Here is an 18,565-nt window from a genome sequence, read left to right as displayed (position 1 = left end):
TATATAGAAGAATGAAAAGATCAAAGGTATAAAAAAATAAATAAAGATTACTAGTGTAAAACGTCAGGTATAGAAAGGTTACAAGAAAACAAGGTTATATAAACTGAGCAGAGTCACCCCAGGTTTAAAACATTTGTGTCATTTACTCACCCTCATGGAACACACAAGATGTTTTGAAGACCATGTAGTTTTGGTTATTATTTTGATATCCATATTATGGACGAAAAAAAAATGTTACATAGCAGAAAGTTTTGGGATGGCTGATGAGCAGGTTAAAGTAAATGATGGCATAATGATCATTTTTGGGTGAAATATTTCTTCAATTGCTGATAATATTATTCTTCACTTTCACTTTCATTGGTCACATCAGCCAGACTGGCAGCAAGCAAGTAACAAAGATTTGGAGCCACCTTGTGGTCACCAACCCACAATCTTAAATTATAAATGAATAAAGAAATTATAAACACTGTTGTAATGTTCTCTCCCTCATTATTCCAAATCTGTGTGACTGTCAAACTCCATTGAATACCATCAAAAAATACCATAAGTGCATTATAAAACTAGTCAATACTTGTGTGGATGCATATCCTTTACAGCCATTTTAGCGTGCTGTCAAACAGAATGTCAAGTTAACGGTAAATATTAAAACAGACATGCTACATAATGTACAAACAGAAAACAAAACCTGTTTCATCTAAACAGATAACTAATCTGTGTATGAAGACTGTATAAAGACATAAATATGTACCTAACACTTTTTGTGAGAATAGTACTGTTTAGTATTATGCGCAGTCACGAGGACTTTTATTTTGAACTGTAGCTATTCAGTGGAGTTTAACCAGAGTTCAACTGTGCTGTACTTATATTTAGTACATACATTGTTTTCACGTAGTTGTAATATTCTTTACTTAGGATGGAGGCAAACGAATCCATTTCGTCAAACCCAAGTCTTTCTTTGGGGAATGAGGAGGGGAGCGCTGCCTTTAAAAAAGGGTTTTATGAGAAGAGAGAAGAAAAGGGTAATATTAATCAGTCGTTTCTGAGAACGCCAGCAACAAGTTGTGTGTCTTTGAAGAGTGACAGGTCCATGGCTGAACCTCCCAAATTCTGTGATAAAGCAGAACACTTTCAACCCAGGTTTGTCCTGCGGAGTACACTCGTATTAGAGAATAACGGTGCATATGATATTATGTATCCACTGTATCCAAATAACATTTTAAATTGTATGTAAATCTGGAACAAGATAAAGTGTGTAATAATTTCTGTTATGATGACTGGAAACATTTTTGGTTTCAATTTTGTTTAATTTTTAGCGGATATAGCTGGCATTCCTTAATCCACAGTGTTGAATAGCACGATCAAAAAGGTATCTTCCATTATATGGGGGTATAATAGGGGTCTGTTGTCTTAAAAATGACCCTTGTCTCAAATGATTATAGACAAAAAATTGTCTAAAATGATAACAATAAAATAATTTTAGAGACAAAAATATCTACAAAGTTTAGACAGTCAGTTTTATTTACACATTTTTGTCAGCACATTAATGAAAACAATTATCATTGAAAAGCTTGTTTTATTTGCTTGTTGTCCATGCCTGATGAAAATACACAACTCTTTTGTGACACTTTTATTCTTGATTTTTCAGGAGTTCCGATGTTGTTTTCAATATATGTGGATTATACAAATTTTATTAGGGGTCTTTAATGTCAAATGCTACTTGTTAACTTTAAAACCATCCAGTGGCTGCTCAGCTGTCCTGCAGTGTGTTATGCTAAAATACATGTAAATCCAAGTTAAAAAAGCATTTTGTAATGCATGTTAAACGTCAAGTGTACATTATGTCTATGTATTTTAATTTATTTCAGTATTTACAGTCTTCCAGAGAAAGTGGAGGACTGTGCTGTTCACCACCAGATCCAGAGACCAGCATCTCCACTAACAAGCTATGTGTCTTTGAAGAGTGACAGATCCATGGCTGAACCTCCTAAATTCAGTGATAAAACAGGGCACTTGCATCCCAGGTGAGTTCATACATGCCTGATAAATATACACATATTATTCTTGATTCTTCATAGTTTCCAACTCCCAATTTTTTTTTTTATTTATTTATTTTTTTTATCATTTGTAGTTTCCGATATTGCTTTGCATCAATTAATGTAAATGATGCAAAATACATTAGGAGTCTTTAATGTCAAATGTTAATATTTTTTAGAGTTATAATATGGCTGCTTAGTTTAAACTGTCCCGCACTGTGACATGCTAAACTGTCTAAAACAACTTTATACAGAATTTGGTAATGTATATGAATCTAAAATCTCAGGTTGAAACCAGTGTATTTGAATTTGTTTTGGTATTTTCAGTCTTTCAGAAAAAGCTGAGTACAGTGCTGTTCACCACCAGTCCCAGAAAACAGCATCAACACAATCAAGCTATGCATCTTTGAAGAGTGACAGATCCATGGCTGAACCTCCTAAATTCAGTGACAAAGCAGAACAATTTAAACACAGGTGTGCTTGCACATTCATTTACATGCTCATGTAATTCTCATATGAAATTATTTGTGTGACAAAAGGTAAACAATAGCAAGTATAGTCAATTATGCACATAACAAAGATTTGGAGCCACCTTGTGGTCACCAACCACCAATCTCAAATTATACATTAATAAAGAAATTATAAACACTGTCAAACTCTAAAAAATACCATAAGTGCATCATAAAACTAGTCAATACTTGTGTGGATGCACTAGATATTTTAAATATATATGTCAGCAGCACTGATTTCAAGTGACAGGTGACACAGTACACTAACATCAGACCCCAGCTTGATCTCAGCATTTTGAGGAATAAGGGGCAATAAGTTGATTCTCATTTGTGAGAGGAAAAAAAGGATAGAAAGACAAAGTCATTACTTTAAAAATATAAAAAATTAGATTGATTATTTTACATTCACACAATTAATTGGCAGAATGTATATTTATTCAAAAATATTCAAATAAATAATCAATTTAAGTGTTAGATTCTGCTTTTAAACACACCTTGAAACATGATCTATTCTAGATGATTTCAGCAGAGGAAATTATAATGTATTTCTAACTTAAAACTTTATCAGGTTAAGTAAAAAAAAATCTAAATTTTTCAATTTGTTTTCATTCTTGCATATTCTTAAGTTTATATTCATTCCTACAGATAACTCAACAGATATGTAATTTCATTCAAACTCTGAACCTAATAACATTGTTAACTGGTGCAAATGAATTGTGCTGACTATTTGAAGATCATTAGACAAACGTGACTCGATTAAGGTTAATTTGTTAATATTGAAAGAAAAAAACTCACAAATGGCATGATTCTATAAATCCTACCTTTCCTATTCATCAAAAATGTATATCTGATTCAGGAGAAATGTGTAAAGAATGCCAACCATAACTTGTAGTTGCTTTAAGGTAAAGTTACTTTTATTGTCACCTGCTCCACTCTTTCACGTCTTGTAAGAGGACGCTTTACAGCCAATATCTACAAAATTTAGACAGCCAGTTTTATTTACAAATTTTTGTCAGGACATTAATGAAAACAATTATCATTGAAAAGCTTGTTTTTATTTGTTTGCTGCCCATGCCTGATGAACATACACAACTCTTTTGTGACACTTTAATTCTTGATTCTTCAGGAGTTCCGATGTTGTTTTCAATATATGTGGATAAAACAAATTTTATTAGGGGTCTTTAATGTCAAATCCTACTTGTTAGCTTTAAAACTATCAAATGGCTGCTCAGCTGTTCTGCAGTGTGTTATGCTAAAATAAATGTAAAACTAAGTTAAAAAGCATTTTGTATTTACAGTCATCCAGAGAAAGTGGAGGACTATGCTGTTCACCACCAGATCCAGAGACCAGCATCTCCACTAACAAGCTATGTGTCTGTGAAGAGTGACAGATCCATGGCTGAACCTCCTAAATTCAGTGATAAAACAGGACACTTGCATCCCAGGTGAGTTCATACATGCCTGATAAATATACACATATTTTTCTTGAGTCTTCATAGTTTCCAACTCCATAGTTTTTTTTTTTAATCGTAATTTCCAATATTGCTTTGCATCAATTAATGTAAATTATGCAAAATACATTAGGAGTCTTTAATGTCAAATGTTAATATATTTTTTTAGTTATAATATGGCTGCTTAGTTGAAACTGTCCCTAGCTGTGACATGCTAAACTGTCTAAAACAACTTTATACAGAATTTGGTAATGTATATGAATCTTAAATCTCAGGTCGAAACCAATGTATTTTCATTTGTTTTGGTATTTTCAGTCTTTCAGAAAAGCTGAGTACAGTGCTGTTTACCACCAGTCCCAGAAAACAGCATCAACACAATCAAGCTATGCATCTTTGAAGAGTGACAGATCCATGGCTGAACCTCCTAAATTCAGTGACAAAGCGGAACAATTTAAACACAGGTGTGCTTGCACATTCATTTACATGGTCATGTAATTCTCTTATGAAATAAATTGTTTGACAAAAGGTAAACAATAGCAAATATAGTAAATTAGGTTAGATGTCATGTTGAATTAAATTTGATAAAAACTGCAGGGTACAGAGTTAGTCTTTACACTGGCACACACTGTATAAAGCTAAAGGTCTTAGATACTGTAACATCATTTTTGCCAACTCAACATTGAAACCTTTTTATTCGTCTTTTGTTTACTTTTTTTTTTTTTTTGATTTTTTTCTGAAAGATGTTTGGTCAACTGAACAGTCTGTTTAACAATTGTACAATCATTGAACTGTACTTCTATTCCTCACTGTTTACATTCCTGTTAAAAATCCTATGCTATTCATTTTTTTAATCACTTTTTTAATCACATTTATAAGCTGAGTTATACTGAAGTCAAATATGTCTCATAGTGTTCAGTATAAATGTAATCTGCACATTCTGCATTCTGTATGTTGCCATGATCAGGTGACTACCAGTGTCAGTTGCGTCGCATCACTGCCATTCATAAATCCTATCCTGTGGTGTCATGGGATAGTAAAGTGTTCATCATATGCACAATTCAGAATCATGACAGAAGTAGTTGTTCATCTTGGTACTTTTTACCTACTCTTATAGAGGGTTTTCACGGCGCGTCATCAGACCGGAAGTCGGCCATGTTGGAGGCACTCCGCATCACAACAAAGCACTGGCACTGAAGTATATCCCGAACTAGTATATGAACTTTTCGGTTGTTTAGACATGGCTACATTCACTTAAAGTATCCAAAGCACACTATACTCCATTGTACTCCGTTCAGTTTTTTACACCGAGTACCTCCACAATGGCCGCGCATCTGGGTTACCGCCCAGAACGTGACGTCGGTGAAAACCCTCTATATGAACACTGTAAATTTGCCACATACTGTTATTGTAGGGAAGTTTCAGATGCTGGCAAAAAGCATTTTTAGCGATGAGTGAATTCTGACTAACTTAGAAATCAACAGATATGTGTGTTATTGGCAACATTGCTCACCTCTGGATTGGTTACATGTTTGTGAAGAAAGGAAACGGGCAGGTTTTTTGAGACTTTGTGTCTCTGGTATTTCCCAATGCCCAACAACAGTGTAAACAGATGAATTTGCTGATGGGCTGTCTTTAAGCATATCAAAACACCAGATTAACTTGTAAACAACATTACAATTTTAATTGATCACAAATCTTGTTTTTTGCAGTGGGAGAAAGAAACAGGTGGTTCAAGATCAGTCTGAGTGCCTGTCTGGAAATTCTGACTCTTTTCAGTGCAGAAAAATATCTGAAATTTGTCCCCTTATACACCCACACACGAGAGGGTCCAGTCCTGCTAAAGAGCAGCTGAACTCTTGCAAACCAGTAGATGCCATCCTACAGAGTATCAAAGAAAGCCACAAAACCAGCATGAAGAAATATGAGAGTTTATGTGAAGGAATCAATATACAAGAGAACAAAAACCTCCTTAACAAGATTTACACACAGCTTTATATAATAGAGGGCAGAGATGTATAAAGTACTAGAGACCCATACTTGAGTAAAAGTACAAGTGCTCTATCAAAAAAGTGACTTGAGTAGAAGTAGAAGTGCTCTTTAAGCACCACACTTAAGTAGAAGTACTAAAGTATTCAACATTTTTTGTACTTAAGTATTGCAAGTAGTCTATTTAAAAATTTACTACTCAAGTACTGAAAGTAAAAGTAGAAGTACTGTGTTATGTAGCTATTAAAGAAAGTAGTCAAAAGTTTGAACATATTGTTTTTACTATTTCAAATGATTAACCTAAAGGACAATCACAATTCAGGGCTCTCAAGTCTCACGCATTGGGCGTGAGACTCACGCATTTCAACCCGTTCACACGCTCACACGCCACACCTTGTATTTCTCACGCAGAGACATTACGAGGACAACGCCCACCAAGTTGCGGCGCTATTTTTTTAAACAGTGAAACAGGTAACTTAGAGGAATCAAGTGAGTTCCCCGAAGGCCCTGACACGCACCTGCTAATCGAATAAAAAAAATATAGCTACCGATCAGCCAATCAGAAAATAGCATTGCTGTATCCGGGTAAGATTTTTACAGGCTCGTGTGCAACACAGATCCAGACGCTCGCTGAAGTAGGTAACGTTACGGTTACAGACTTGTCAAGACAATGACACAGATTTTCACTATATGTTTTTTTTTATCAATATATTAATTTAACATTTTTTAAAAACAGTCTAAGATATGTTTTGGTCTGATGGTTATTATGACCCCGACACGCACGCAATTTTGGCCATTATACGTGGTCGGCCGTAGCTTTTGTGCCTATTATTAGCCCACTATTATTTTTTTATTGCCAAAGTTACACGTTGAAGAGGATGCGGGGCTACTCTGACAGTTTTATATAAGAGACTTCTATAATAGGCCTATCCATAATACTTGTATGGCAGTATCCATAATAGTTTAAAAAAAAAAAAAAATTTATTTCCTTTTATTTTTACTGCACCTCATCCTGGTCCCCATTTTCAAAACGTTTTGCCTAGGCTATTTCATTATATTTTATCCAATGTATAATATTGATTATTGCATTCGTCTATTTCAAAGATGTCAGGGAAGAGGCAAAGGAGCAATCTTTCATGCTTTGTTCTAAAAGATCTGGGCCCGTATTCATAAAGAATCTTAATGCAAAAAGTAGTTCCTAGTGACAAAATTCTAAGAAAATTCTTAGAAATGTGGGCGTTTACTTTTAAAATTAAAGAAAAAAATCCTAGTAAAGAAAAAAGTAATTCAGAAAGCATCTTATCCCTTAAAAGAGGTCTTAAGGTAAAATTTGTTATGAGCACAGACGAGGACTTTTAAGAGGCTTAAGAGTTTCTTTAGCAGAGGAGAAAATGGCAGAAAGATGAAGAGGCAGAAGAAATGTGTTGCAGACAATGGATGACAATGAGTTAATAAGACGGTATAGATTATATAATAATTTAATATAATATAATTTAATATATAAATTAAAGTAATCACTACATTACAATATTTGGCAACTGGGAACATGCAACAATGCAATAGTGATGATTTGGGTCTGTCACAACCTTCTGTAAGCAGAGTGATCACACAAACAATTACAGCACTTTCAGAACATCTTATTGTGTCGCAGTTCATTTCGTTTCCACTGGACATTCCCACCTTGCAAGCTCAAAAAACTGCATTTATGAATATAGCAGGCTTAGGTGCGCACAAGCAGGGGGAATGAACCGTTAATAGTTTGTCCCATGTCTGCTTCTTGTCCCTTGCTGTGTCTGAATTTTCCTTTAAGAATGGCCTTGTGTTCATCCATTAACTGGGCTAACAGTAAACACTGTTCCTCTGTCCAGTTTGGCTTTCTCGCTCTTCTTGGCTTTGATTCCATGTTTGATACATTAAAACCAACACTCAAACCGCCACTTAAATAGGACAGCAATCACTGTAACTGGAAAGAGTGGAACAATTTTTATCATTCTAAGCCAATCAAATACCTTATAGGAAATTAAAAGCATGGTAAATAAAAAAATAGAATTCATATACACACATATAATGTGTGTGTGTGTGTGTGTGTGTGTGTGTGTGTGTGTGTGTGTGTGAGAGAGAGAGAGAGAGAGAGAACGGTCAAATAGGAAAAATTACGCATGTAAATTTAAAGTGAGGATTAGAATAGACCCTATACTTAAAATCACTCTTTTTTTTCCTTCTTGGACAACCAGCCAATCAGAGTCTTCAAAAGATTGTGTCATACATAGCAACCGGTTCAACCCCGCCTCCTCACTAAGATAAACGTTTTTGTCTTTTCCTTACTCAGAGTTGCTCTCAGATCGGTCCCGAATCGCTTTTAAGCTAAGACTCCTACGTAAAAGTTTTTAAGCTAAATTAAGAGTTTTCTGAGAGGATTCTTAGAATCTTTATGAATGCGGGCCCAGCTCCCTAAAAAGGTGGCTAGGTCAGAGGAGGAGGCTGTGGAGAATACAGTAGGGGAGGGAGTTAGGGTGCCAGAAGAGGATGGGTGCATGGAAGAGACTGTGGAGGACCATAGAGGAAACAGTGGAGAACCCACTGGAAACAGGGAAAAAGAGAGGGTTATGTAGAGCAGCCACCTGTAGGTGTTCCTTTAAGAAGGAGTGGTCAACCCGATCACCATTCATCACAATGGGAACCACCAGCTCTTTTTACTGGTGCTTAGTCTGCAGACAAGATAACTCCTGTGTCCATCAAGGTGTGAGGGACATAAGCAGGGAGGCTTTCTAAAATAGCTGCATTAGTGTTAGTGCTTGCTCATTCAAATACCTATGCTGAGAGGGTTTTCTCCATGGTGGGATTAAACAAGACCTAAACCAGGAACAGTTTAGCACTTGATGGAACTGTGAAAAATGGCTGGCCTGGAACCACAGTGATTCAAATGGGAGCCACCAACCCCTGGCCTCAAAACCAGCTACCAACACCTACTATAAACAGCACTGACCATTTTTTCTCTCTCTCTCTCTCACACACACACACAAATAAATGCTGAATTAAATAAATATTATTTTATTTGTAAGATTATGTGTCATTTATGAGATCAGACACCCGTCCCCATCAAACCCCTGCCGCCATCGCGACCGCGGGCAAAATCTCACTCTGAACTCAGTTCAAAACTTGAGAGCCCTGACAATTCCTTTGACTAACTTCTTGTAAACAAAAAACGGTTACTAGGGTTAGTTAGCCCAATTTGCAAAATGATGTCATTAATAACTTACCCTCATGTTGTTTCAAACCCCTAAGACATCAGAGGGTCATTTAGAATTTTTTGAAGCATCGAAAATACATTTTGGTCCAAAAATAGCAAAAACTACGACTTTATTCAGCATTGTCTTCTCTTCCGTGTCTGTTGTAAGACAGTTAAAAACAAAGCAGTTTGTGATATCTGGTTCGCGAACGAATCATTCGATGTAACCGGATCTTTTTGAAACAGTCCACCAAATCGAACTGAATCGTTTTAAACAGTTCGCGTCTCCATTGCGCATTAATCCACAGATGAATTAAGCTGTTAACTTGTTTAATGTGTCTGACACTCTCTCTGAGTTCAAACAAACCAATATCCCGGAGTAATTCATTGACTCAAACAGTACACTGACTGAACTGCTGTTAAGAGAGAACTGAAGATGAACACCGAGCAGAGCCAGATAATGACTCGTTCACGAGTCAAGAACCGTTTCCGTCAGACGCGTCTGATTCGTGAACTGATGAGCTGATGATACTGCGCATGTGTGATTTAGCGTGAAGCAAACCGACACACAGAGCGTCTTGAACCGAACTGATTCTTTTGGTGATTGATTCTGAACTGATTCTGTGTTAATGTTATGAGCCCAGGTGCAGTCAACGCCAATGACGCCATTGCGTCGAGCGCAAAAGAATCGGTGAACTGTTTTCTTCAGCTGGTTTATTGAATCGAACTGTCAGAAAGAACTAACGTTACTGGTCATCCGAGAACCGATGCAACCGGCTCTTGACTCGTGAACGAGTCATTATCTGGCTCGGCTCGGTGTTCATCTCTCTCTTCACAGCAGTTCAGTCAGCACGCGCAGTCTCGCTTGATTCGCTCAATGATGTGCCAGCTTCATCAAACCTGCCATCTACAGTTCTGGCAGTGGTTTGTAATGGAATGATTCGTAACATTATTATAATTGTAACGAGTAACGATGCAGCACATAAAAAAATATCGGAGTAAAAGTATTAAACTCAGCGAAAATATGTACCGAAGTAAAAGTGGAAGTAGGAGAAAAAAATAATACTCTAGTAAAGTACAGATACCGCCTTTTAGTACTTAAGTACAGTAGTGAAGTAGTTCTACTTCGTTACTATACATCTCTGATAGAGGGAGAGAGGGAAGGGGTAAATGAAGAACATGAGGTTGTACAAATAGAGAAAGCTAAGACTGAGTGCTTACAAGGTACTCCAATCAACTGCAACGACATTTTCCAGCCTATATCCGATCCAAGTTATGAGAGAAAAGACAACAAAGAAAAAGTAAAGATTGTTCTTACCAAAGGAATTGCTGGAATTGGAAAAACAGTCTCTGTGCATAAATTCATTCTGGATTGGGCTGAGGGCAAAGCTAATCAGGATGTTGATTTCCTCTTTGTTCTTCCATTTCGGGAACTCAACTTGGTTAAAGATGAAAAGTACAGCCTTCACAAACTTCTGCTTGACTTCGTTCCAGAACTTCTGCGGTTAGATACAAGGGTATATGATTTGTGTAAAGTCTTGTTCATCTTTGACGGTCTGGATGAAAGTAGAATTACATTGACATTTTCAGACTGTGACAAAATTTCTGATGTGTCTACAACATCATCAGTGAGCATGTTGCTGTCAAATCTAATCAAAGGAGAGTTGTTGTCCTCTGCTCTCATTTGGATCACATCCAGACCAGCAGCAGTCGGTCAGATCCCCTCACATTACATCAGCCGGGTAACAGAAGTACAGGGATTCACTGACCCTCAGAAGGAGGAATATTTTAGGAAGAGGATCAGCGATCAACATCAAGCCACCAAAATCATCTCTCAGATAAGAACAGCAAGAAGCCTCCACATAATGTGTCATATACCGGTTTTCTGCTGGATCACAGTCACTGTGCTTCAGAATATCCTAAAACATGATAGCAGTGCAGAAATCCCAAAAACGCTAACTGAAATGTACATACATTTTCTGATTACTCAGGCTTTTATGAAGAGGCAGAAGTATAGTGAGAGAGATGAGAAATTTGGGAATGATCCGATGTTGCTTCTGCATTCAGAAAGAGATGTGATTTTGAAACTTGCTGAACTGGCCTTCAAAGCTTTGATGAATGGCGTTGTCCTGTTCTATGATGAGGACCTGAAAAAATGTGGAATAGATGTCGACAAGGCCTCTGAGTATTCTGGGATTTGCACCGAGATCTTCAAGGAGGAATCCGTGATCTATTCAAGGAAGGTCTACTGCTTTGTTCATCTGAGCTTTCAAGAGTTTTTTGCAGCGCTTTTTGTGTTTTTCAGCTATTTAAACAAGAACATTGATATCCTAAGAATGTTCCAGATAAAGAAAGGAAGAAAAAAGATCAAATCACAGTTTAATGAAGTTTCACTAGATGCGTTTCTGAAGGTTGTGGTTGATGAAGCACTAAAGAGTGACAGCGGACATCTTGATCTTTTCCTTCGATTTCTTCATGGCATCTCACTGGAATCAAATCAGAGACTTCTCCTAGGTCTGCTCACACACGTTGAGGACAACCCTGAAAGCATGAAGAAAGTGATAAAAAACCTCAGACAAAGTCAAAAGCAGAATGTCAGACCAGAAAGGTGGATTAATCTCTCACACTGCTTGATTGAAATGAAGGATACTTCTATTCTAGAAGACATTCATGCTTACCTTAAAGCTGAAGAAAAGTTAAAAAAAGATCTATCTCCTGCCCACTGTTCAGCTTTAGCTAATATGCTTCTGATGGCAGAGGATGTGCTAGAAGAGCTAAACCTCAAGAAATACAACACAACGTCCACGGAGGCTCAAAGAAGACTAGTACCAGCTGCGAGGAACTGTCGAAAAGCAATGTGAGAACCAAAAACCGTGATCTGAAAAACTTAAAACAAAAAGGCTTATGATCATGAATTTTTGATTTCCAAATAACTATACTGCCACATGTTGTAAAATGTAAGTAATACATATTGCATTACCTTCTGTCATTTCAGAATGGAAGGCTGTAATCTCACTCAACAGTCATGTGAAATTGTGGCATCCGCTCTACAGCATGCAAAGTCTCCTGTTAGAGAGCTGGACATGAGTAACAATGACCTGCAGGACTCAGGTGTCAAGCTCATTTCTATTGGACTTAAGAGTTCACACTGTAAACTGGAGATACTGAGGTTAGTTGCAGGTTGTTATCACTCAGATATTCAATGCTATCGTTTGTAAAGATTGTTCATGCAAAATGTGCTTGTACAGATAATGCTGGGAATGGAAACATGAGAAAAAAAATCTAACTACCTTTCTAATCTTTTTGTATTCTATTTTCTTTTCATTATTATACAATTATAAAAAAGACCTTTAACACTAGCTTCTATCTTTTTATTTATTATATTATTTAAAAGCCTTTGCTACCTGTACTGCATTTATGCTAACTGAGACTTGTTATAGCACTTATATATCATTGCTCTTTTGTTGTTTTTGATTGCTTCCATTGTCCTCATTTGGATAAAAGCGTCTGCTAAATGACAAAATGTAAATTTAAATGTAATATAGACTATGCATGAGTAATGACATCAAGTGCTTTTCCCCACCAAATATTTTTTTCACCTTGTGCATTGTAAAATGTTGACATTTCAGTAAAATTAAGCTGTGAGATGTAAAATATATTATGAATTATTAATAATGCTTTGTTATAATAGTCATCACAGTAATATATTTGTAATATTTTTCCTGTGTAGAGTAAAAGGCTGTAAACTCACCATACAGTCCTGTGAAACTTTGGCTTCAGTTCTGCTATCAGAAAATTCATGCCTGAGAGAGCTGGACCTCAGTAACAATGACCTGCAGGATTCAGGAGTGAAGCTGCTCTCTGCTGGCCTGAAAGGCCCAAACTGTAAACTAGAGATATTGAGGTGAACTACATATATATATATTTGTTTACATTAGATATTGAAAAAAATTGTATTATCTATAAACATAACAAATAAAATAGTGTACAACATAGTGGCAGGATTCATTCATCCATCCAGAAAGGAAGTGAATACCAAATAAAAGTACCCAAACAGCAGTTAGTAGTAATGATTAGAAGATACAAATGATCGTTGTTACTGTATTCTGTATTTGAAGCAGTGTAAAAATTATGTTAACAGCACAGACTTGATGAGACCTGGATTAAATCAATTTAATATAAATAATATGAGATAATATATGCATACAAAATAAAATAAAATAAATGGATAACGTATAAGAAAAAAATGTTTTTCCATCTTGGAAACATAAATTAACATTTCACTAAGAAAGGACTAAAGCAAATAATATTTTAAGATTTATTAAAAAACCTTTTAAAAAGACAAAAACAACTCCATCTCCTTTTATTTTGTAGCCTGGCTGGCTGTAAACTCACTGACCAGTCAAGTGAAACACTGGCCTCAGTTTTACTTTCAGTGAACTCCTGCCTGAGAGAGTTGGACCTGAGTAATAATGACCTGAAGGATTCACGTCTGGAATGTCTCTCTGCTGGACTGAATAGCTGTAAACTGGAAAAACTAAGGTTTGTGAAGCAGTGTCTTAATCATTGCAGTGCAACTGGATATGTGACATTATTAGACATGCAGTAAAGCAAGGTTTTGATAAATCAAGATATTTAAATATTTTTTATAATGTTGTTGTTGATATCATCAGGTCATTACATATTATTACATAATGTGAAACATAACTGTTTATTTTAGATTGGCCAGCTGTAACCTGACTGGTCAGTCCTGTGAAATGATGGCTTCAACTCTACAATCAGTTAACTGCCTTCTGAAGGAGCTGGACCTGAGTGACAATGACTTGCAGGATACTGGATTAGAGATTTTCTCAACTGGACTGAAGAGTCCTCACTGTATACTAGAGATACTGAGGTTTGCATTTCAGTTTCATTGATATGTTGTTACTAAACTGTTTTTAAATATGTTTTGTAATGTATATGGACAGAGTTTGTTTGTTCTGTTCTTACAGTACATGCTCAAAATCGTTACTCCAAACATATGGAGTTGCAGTCTATATTATGTTTAGGGAAATTGTTGCAATACTGGTGTGCACACATCAGTCATTTCTGGTGCTATGCATGTTCAGTGGGTGTCTAATAATTGTTTTATTGTTTTAAACAGAATGTCCACTTGTAATCTCACTGATCAGTCCAGTGCGACTGTGGCTTCAGTTTTAAAACTAGCAAAATGCCCTTTGAGAGAGCTGAACTTGAGCAAAAATGACCTGCAGGACTCAGGAGTGAAGATGCTCTCAGATGGCCTGAAGAGTTCACACTGTAAACTGGAGATACTGAGGTGTTTTAAAAGCTTACATTTCAATATATATATTTACACTAAATAGTTTATACTGTATTATTTCATACATACTTTCAGATTTTTAAATCTTAGATAATTTTCATGTAAACAAATTTAAATTTGTGTCTCTGTAGACTGTCTGGCTGTTTTATCACAGAGGAAGGCTGTTCTGTTTTGGCCGCAGCTCTTACTTCAAACCCCTTACACCTCAGAGAACTGGACCTCAGCTGCAATCGTCCTGGAGATTTAGGTGGTCAGCTGCTCACAGCTAGATTGAATGATCCAACTTTCAAATTGGAGACCCTCAAGTATGTTTCACAGGAAGACTTTTCTTTTCATGTTCATTTCTGATACTGAGATGCTTTAAATCAGTGCCATTTTCGACACCCAAGGATAAGTTCACCAAAAAAAAATGTAATTTGCCATTTTAAAATTTACCTACCCTCTGGCCATCCAAGATGTAGAACATTAAAGCAGGTTTTTAGCTGAAACCGTGGTCCTTAGTGATTCATAAAATTCAAGTCAGTGGCTGCAATCACTTGAGAATCAAAAAAACAACAACACGACACAAAACAAAACAAAAAAATACCTCTGGCGCCTGATGATATATTGAGGTCTTATGAAGTGAAATGATCGGTCTGTGCAATAAAATGAACATCATTACCTGTAATTCACTAGTTCACGCTTACATATAATTAGCTGAGGTATGGTATGCGTATTTGGCGTGCTGTCCGGGGAAGGGCTCCGAGCTCGGGAATTGCCCGAACCTAGAGTACCCCCCCCTTCCCCGTATATTGTAAAGTGAACTTGAAGTGAGGAGATGGGGTGGAGGAGGGATGCTGATAAACCGTCAATGGATAGAGGTAAGTCAGCGATATTTATACTGTGGGATTGATTACTTGATTGTGGTCCACCTGTGATGATTAGGCTAAGTATCTGACGCGCTCCTCCCGAATCTTCATTGATAATTACATTTTATAACCTTGGGCAACATGGAAGTCTGATTATTTTTTGCAAACTTTTTCTGTCGGACCGAAAATGAATGAATTAGTTTTAATCAACTCACCTTTTTACATGAACAATAAGAAACCATAAACTTTTATTCCTCCACTTCATTCAAGTGCTCGATTTAAGTATGTGTACATCGCTGGCTCATCTGTCTTGATCCAAGTCAGAATTCTTTCCTAGTTCAGTATACTGTAGAATGAACTAGAACACTGAATGTTTTGGCAACATCCAGCATCAGGGGATCATATACACTGGTATTTGGCTCATTTTGAGTCTAAGTAAATGTCAGGCAGGTCTGAAAGTTACTTTTGTTTGAGTAACTTTTAGGTCTGTGCTGACTCAAGCCTGTTTCAGACTCAAACTGTTTGAGATGGTTCATTCGGATTTGTTCAACTGGTTCACGAATCACTAAACACCACAGTTTCAGCTAAAAATCCACTACTGAAGAAAAAAGTCACCTACAGTATATCTTTAACCGCCTGTAGGTGATTAAATTAACAGCACAAAATATACTCAATGCATATCTATCTACATATATACATACATATTTTGCTGACCTAAAAACATTCACATGTACATTTATAGTAAACAGCGATTTCAGACAAAAAAAAACTGAATTAACTACAATTTGTGTTTTTAAATTAACAGAAACTTACAAAGTGTTTTTTTTTTGTAGTCTGGAACATCAGGGCAAGTTTAGGATCACAGCTGGATTACGAAGATGTAGGTTTTCGCACATACATCTTTTTTAGTTGCATTGTCTGTGATCTTTCTCTAATCTCTGTTTTTGTGCTCAGGTGCAAGTGAGCTCACACTAGACCCCAACACAGCACACACACATCTGTCTCTGTCTGAGGAGAACAAAACTGTGACATATGTAGAAGAGGAGCAGTCGTATCCAGACCATTCTGAGAGATTTGAGTGCTATCCTCAGGTTCTCTGCAGGGAGAGTCTGTCTGGATGCTGTTCCTGGGAGGTTGAGTGGAGTGGGATGAGCGAGGTCTATGTTTCAGCCTCATATAAAGGAATCAGGAGAAAAGGAAAGAGTAATGACTGTGAGTTTGGATCTAATGAGAAGTCCTGGAGGCTTGTCTGCTCTGATAACAGTTTCTCTGCCTGGCACAATAATAAGAGGACAAAAATGCGGCCACCATCATGCTCATCTCGTTCTAAAAGGGTATGGGTGTATTTGGACTGTCCTGCTGGCACTCTGTCGTTCTACAGTGTCTCTGACAAAAACAGATTGATACACTTACACACATTCCACTCCAAATTCCCAGAGCCTCTCTACGCAGGGTTTGGCCTTTGCTCTGGCTCCTCAGTGTCTCTGTGCCAGACTCTGTGCCATTTTGAAGGTAAAAGCCACAATATACTGTCACATTGTGAATGAGTGATTTTGTTTTATCAGGGAATAACTCAAGCTTTTAGATTGATTGGGCGCTTGATGTATTAATACACCACTAAATAAAGCATTCACTTTTGTGTTTTGTGTACAGTCATTTATTACTATAACTTACTGATTGGAAGAGTAAACTTAGTGTTGTTCCACGTCTTCACTTTTGTTATGGTTATACAGACACCAGGAATGAAACAGAAGGAATATCACAAATCATAATAATTAATTGTACACTAATATCTAAATAATGATATAAACTTAATGCATGCTGTAGATCTTAGTCTGTATTAGCGACAGACGGCATCAACAAGGGGGATACTGGGGGCTCAACCCCACCCGCTCCACATGCCGTGCGAGCTGCGCTTCCACCCCGAAGCACAGCTTTGATAAGAAGGTGTCAGGACTGAAAAACGTGTGTGTGGACCAAAGACAATTCCAAGCTGATTCCTGGGAATGAGAAGCCAGTTGGCAGTTGTATATCATATCTACTTTTTGACCCCAGTTTACCCTAAAGCGAAGACACAAGTTGTGTGTCTTGGAAGAGTGACAGAGATTCTGTGATAAAGCAGAACACTTTCAACCCAGGTTTGTCCTGCGGAAAAATATACTCGAATGAGAGAATAACGGTGCACATGATATTATGTATCTACTGTCCCCAAATAACCTTTTAAAATGTATGTAAATCTAGAACAAGTGTGTAATAATTTGTTTTATAATGACTGTCAACTTGTTTAAATTTTGTTGAATTTTATACTGAAATATAGCTGGAATTTCTTAATCCAATGTTGAATAGCACATAATACCCTAATTAAAATATTATTAATATTATAATTTTTTTTCTTTAATTAAATCAATCAAAAAGGTATCTTCCATTATATGCGGGGTGTTATAGAACGCTAAAAAGCTTGTTTTGTTTGCCTGCTGTCCATGCCTGATGAACATACACAACTCTTTTGTGACACTCTTATTCTTGATTCTTCTATACTCTATGTGGGTTATACAAATTGTATTAGGGGTCTTTAATGTCAAATGCTACTTGTTAACTTTAAAACTATAAAAACCTCAAGTGTAGTGTACAGTTTGTCTATGTATTTCAATTTATTTCAGTATTTACAGTCATCCAGAGAAAGTGGAAGACTGTGCTGTTCACCACCAGATCCAGAGACCAGCATCTCCACTATCAAGCTTTGAAGAGTGACATATCCATGGCTGAAGCTCCTAAATTCACTGATAAAACAGGGCACTTGCATCCCAGATACATGCCTGATAAATATACACATATTCTTCTTGATTTTTTTTTTTAATCATTTGTAGTTTCCATTATTGTTTCGCATCAATTCATGTAAATTATGCAAAATACATTAGGGGTCTTTAATGTCAAATGTTATAATTTTTAGATCTATAATATGGCTGCTTAGTTGAAACTGTCCCACTGTGTGACACGCTAAACTGTCTAAAACAACTTTAAACAGCATTTGGTAATGTACAGTATATGAATCTTAAATCTCAGGTCGAAACCAATGTATTTTAATTCATTTTGGTATTTTCAGTCTTTCAGAAAAAGCTGAGTACAGTGCTGTTTACCAACAGTCACAGAGAACAGCATCAACACAATCAAGCTATGCATCTTTGAAGA

General features: G+C 36.6%; 1 protein-coding gene across 1 annotated transcript; it reads left to right on the top strand.

Annotated features, from left to right (window-relative positions):
• Positions 1-828: 828 nt before the first annotated feature.
• On the top strand, positions 829-17,017 carry si:dkey-13n15.11 (NACHT, LRR and PYD domains-containing protein 12). Its single transcript, XM_052556989.1, has 15 exons — positions 829-1,137; positions 1,875-2,021; positions 2,361-2,507; positions 3,841-3,987; positions 4,269-4,454; positions 5,703-6,006; positions 10,360-12,065; positions 12,204-12,377; positions 12,939-13,112; positions 13,583-13,750; positions 13,929-14,102; positions 14,352-14,525; positions 14,660-14,833; positions 16,210-16,256; positions 16,331-17,017. Exons 1-15 carry the CDS (start codon positions 914-916, stop codon positions 16,921-16,923), a joined length of 4,539 nt encoding a protein of 1,512 aa, XP_052412949.1. The 5' UTR covers positions 829-913; the 3' UTR covers positions 16,924-17,017.
• Positions 17,018-18,565: the final 1,548 nt, after the last annotated feature.

Source organism: Carassius gibelio, chromosome B5, assembly GCF_023724105.1.
Source record: "Carassius gibelio isolate Cgi1373 ecotype wild population from Czech Republic chromosome B5, carGib1.2-hapl.c, whole genome shotgun sequence".
NCBI classification, from domain to species: domain Eukaryota; kingdom Metazoa; phylum Chordata; class Actinopteri; order Cypriniformes; family Cyprinidae; genus Carassius; species Carassius gibelio.
The sequence above is the reverse complement of the archived record's forward strand: the minus strand, read 5'-3'. Positions and strand labels throughout refer to the sequence as shown.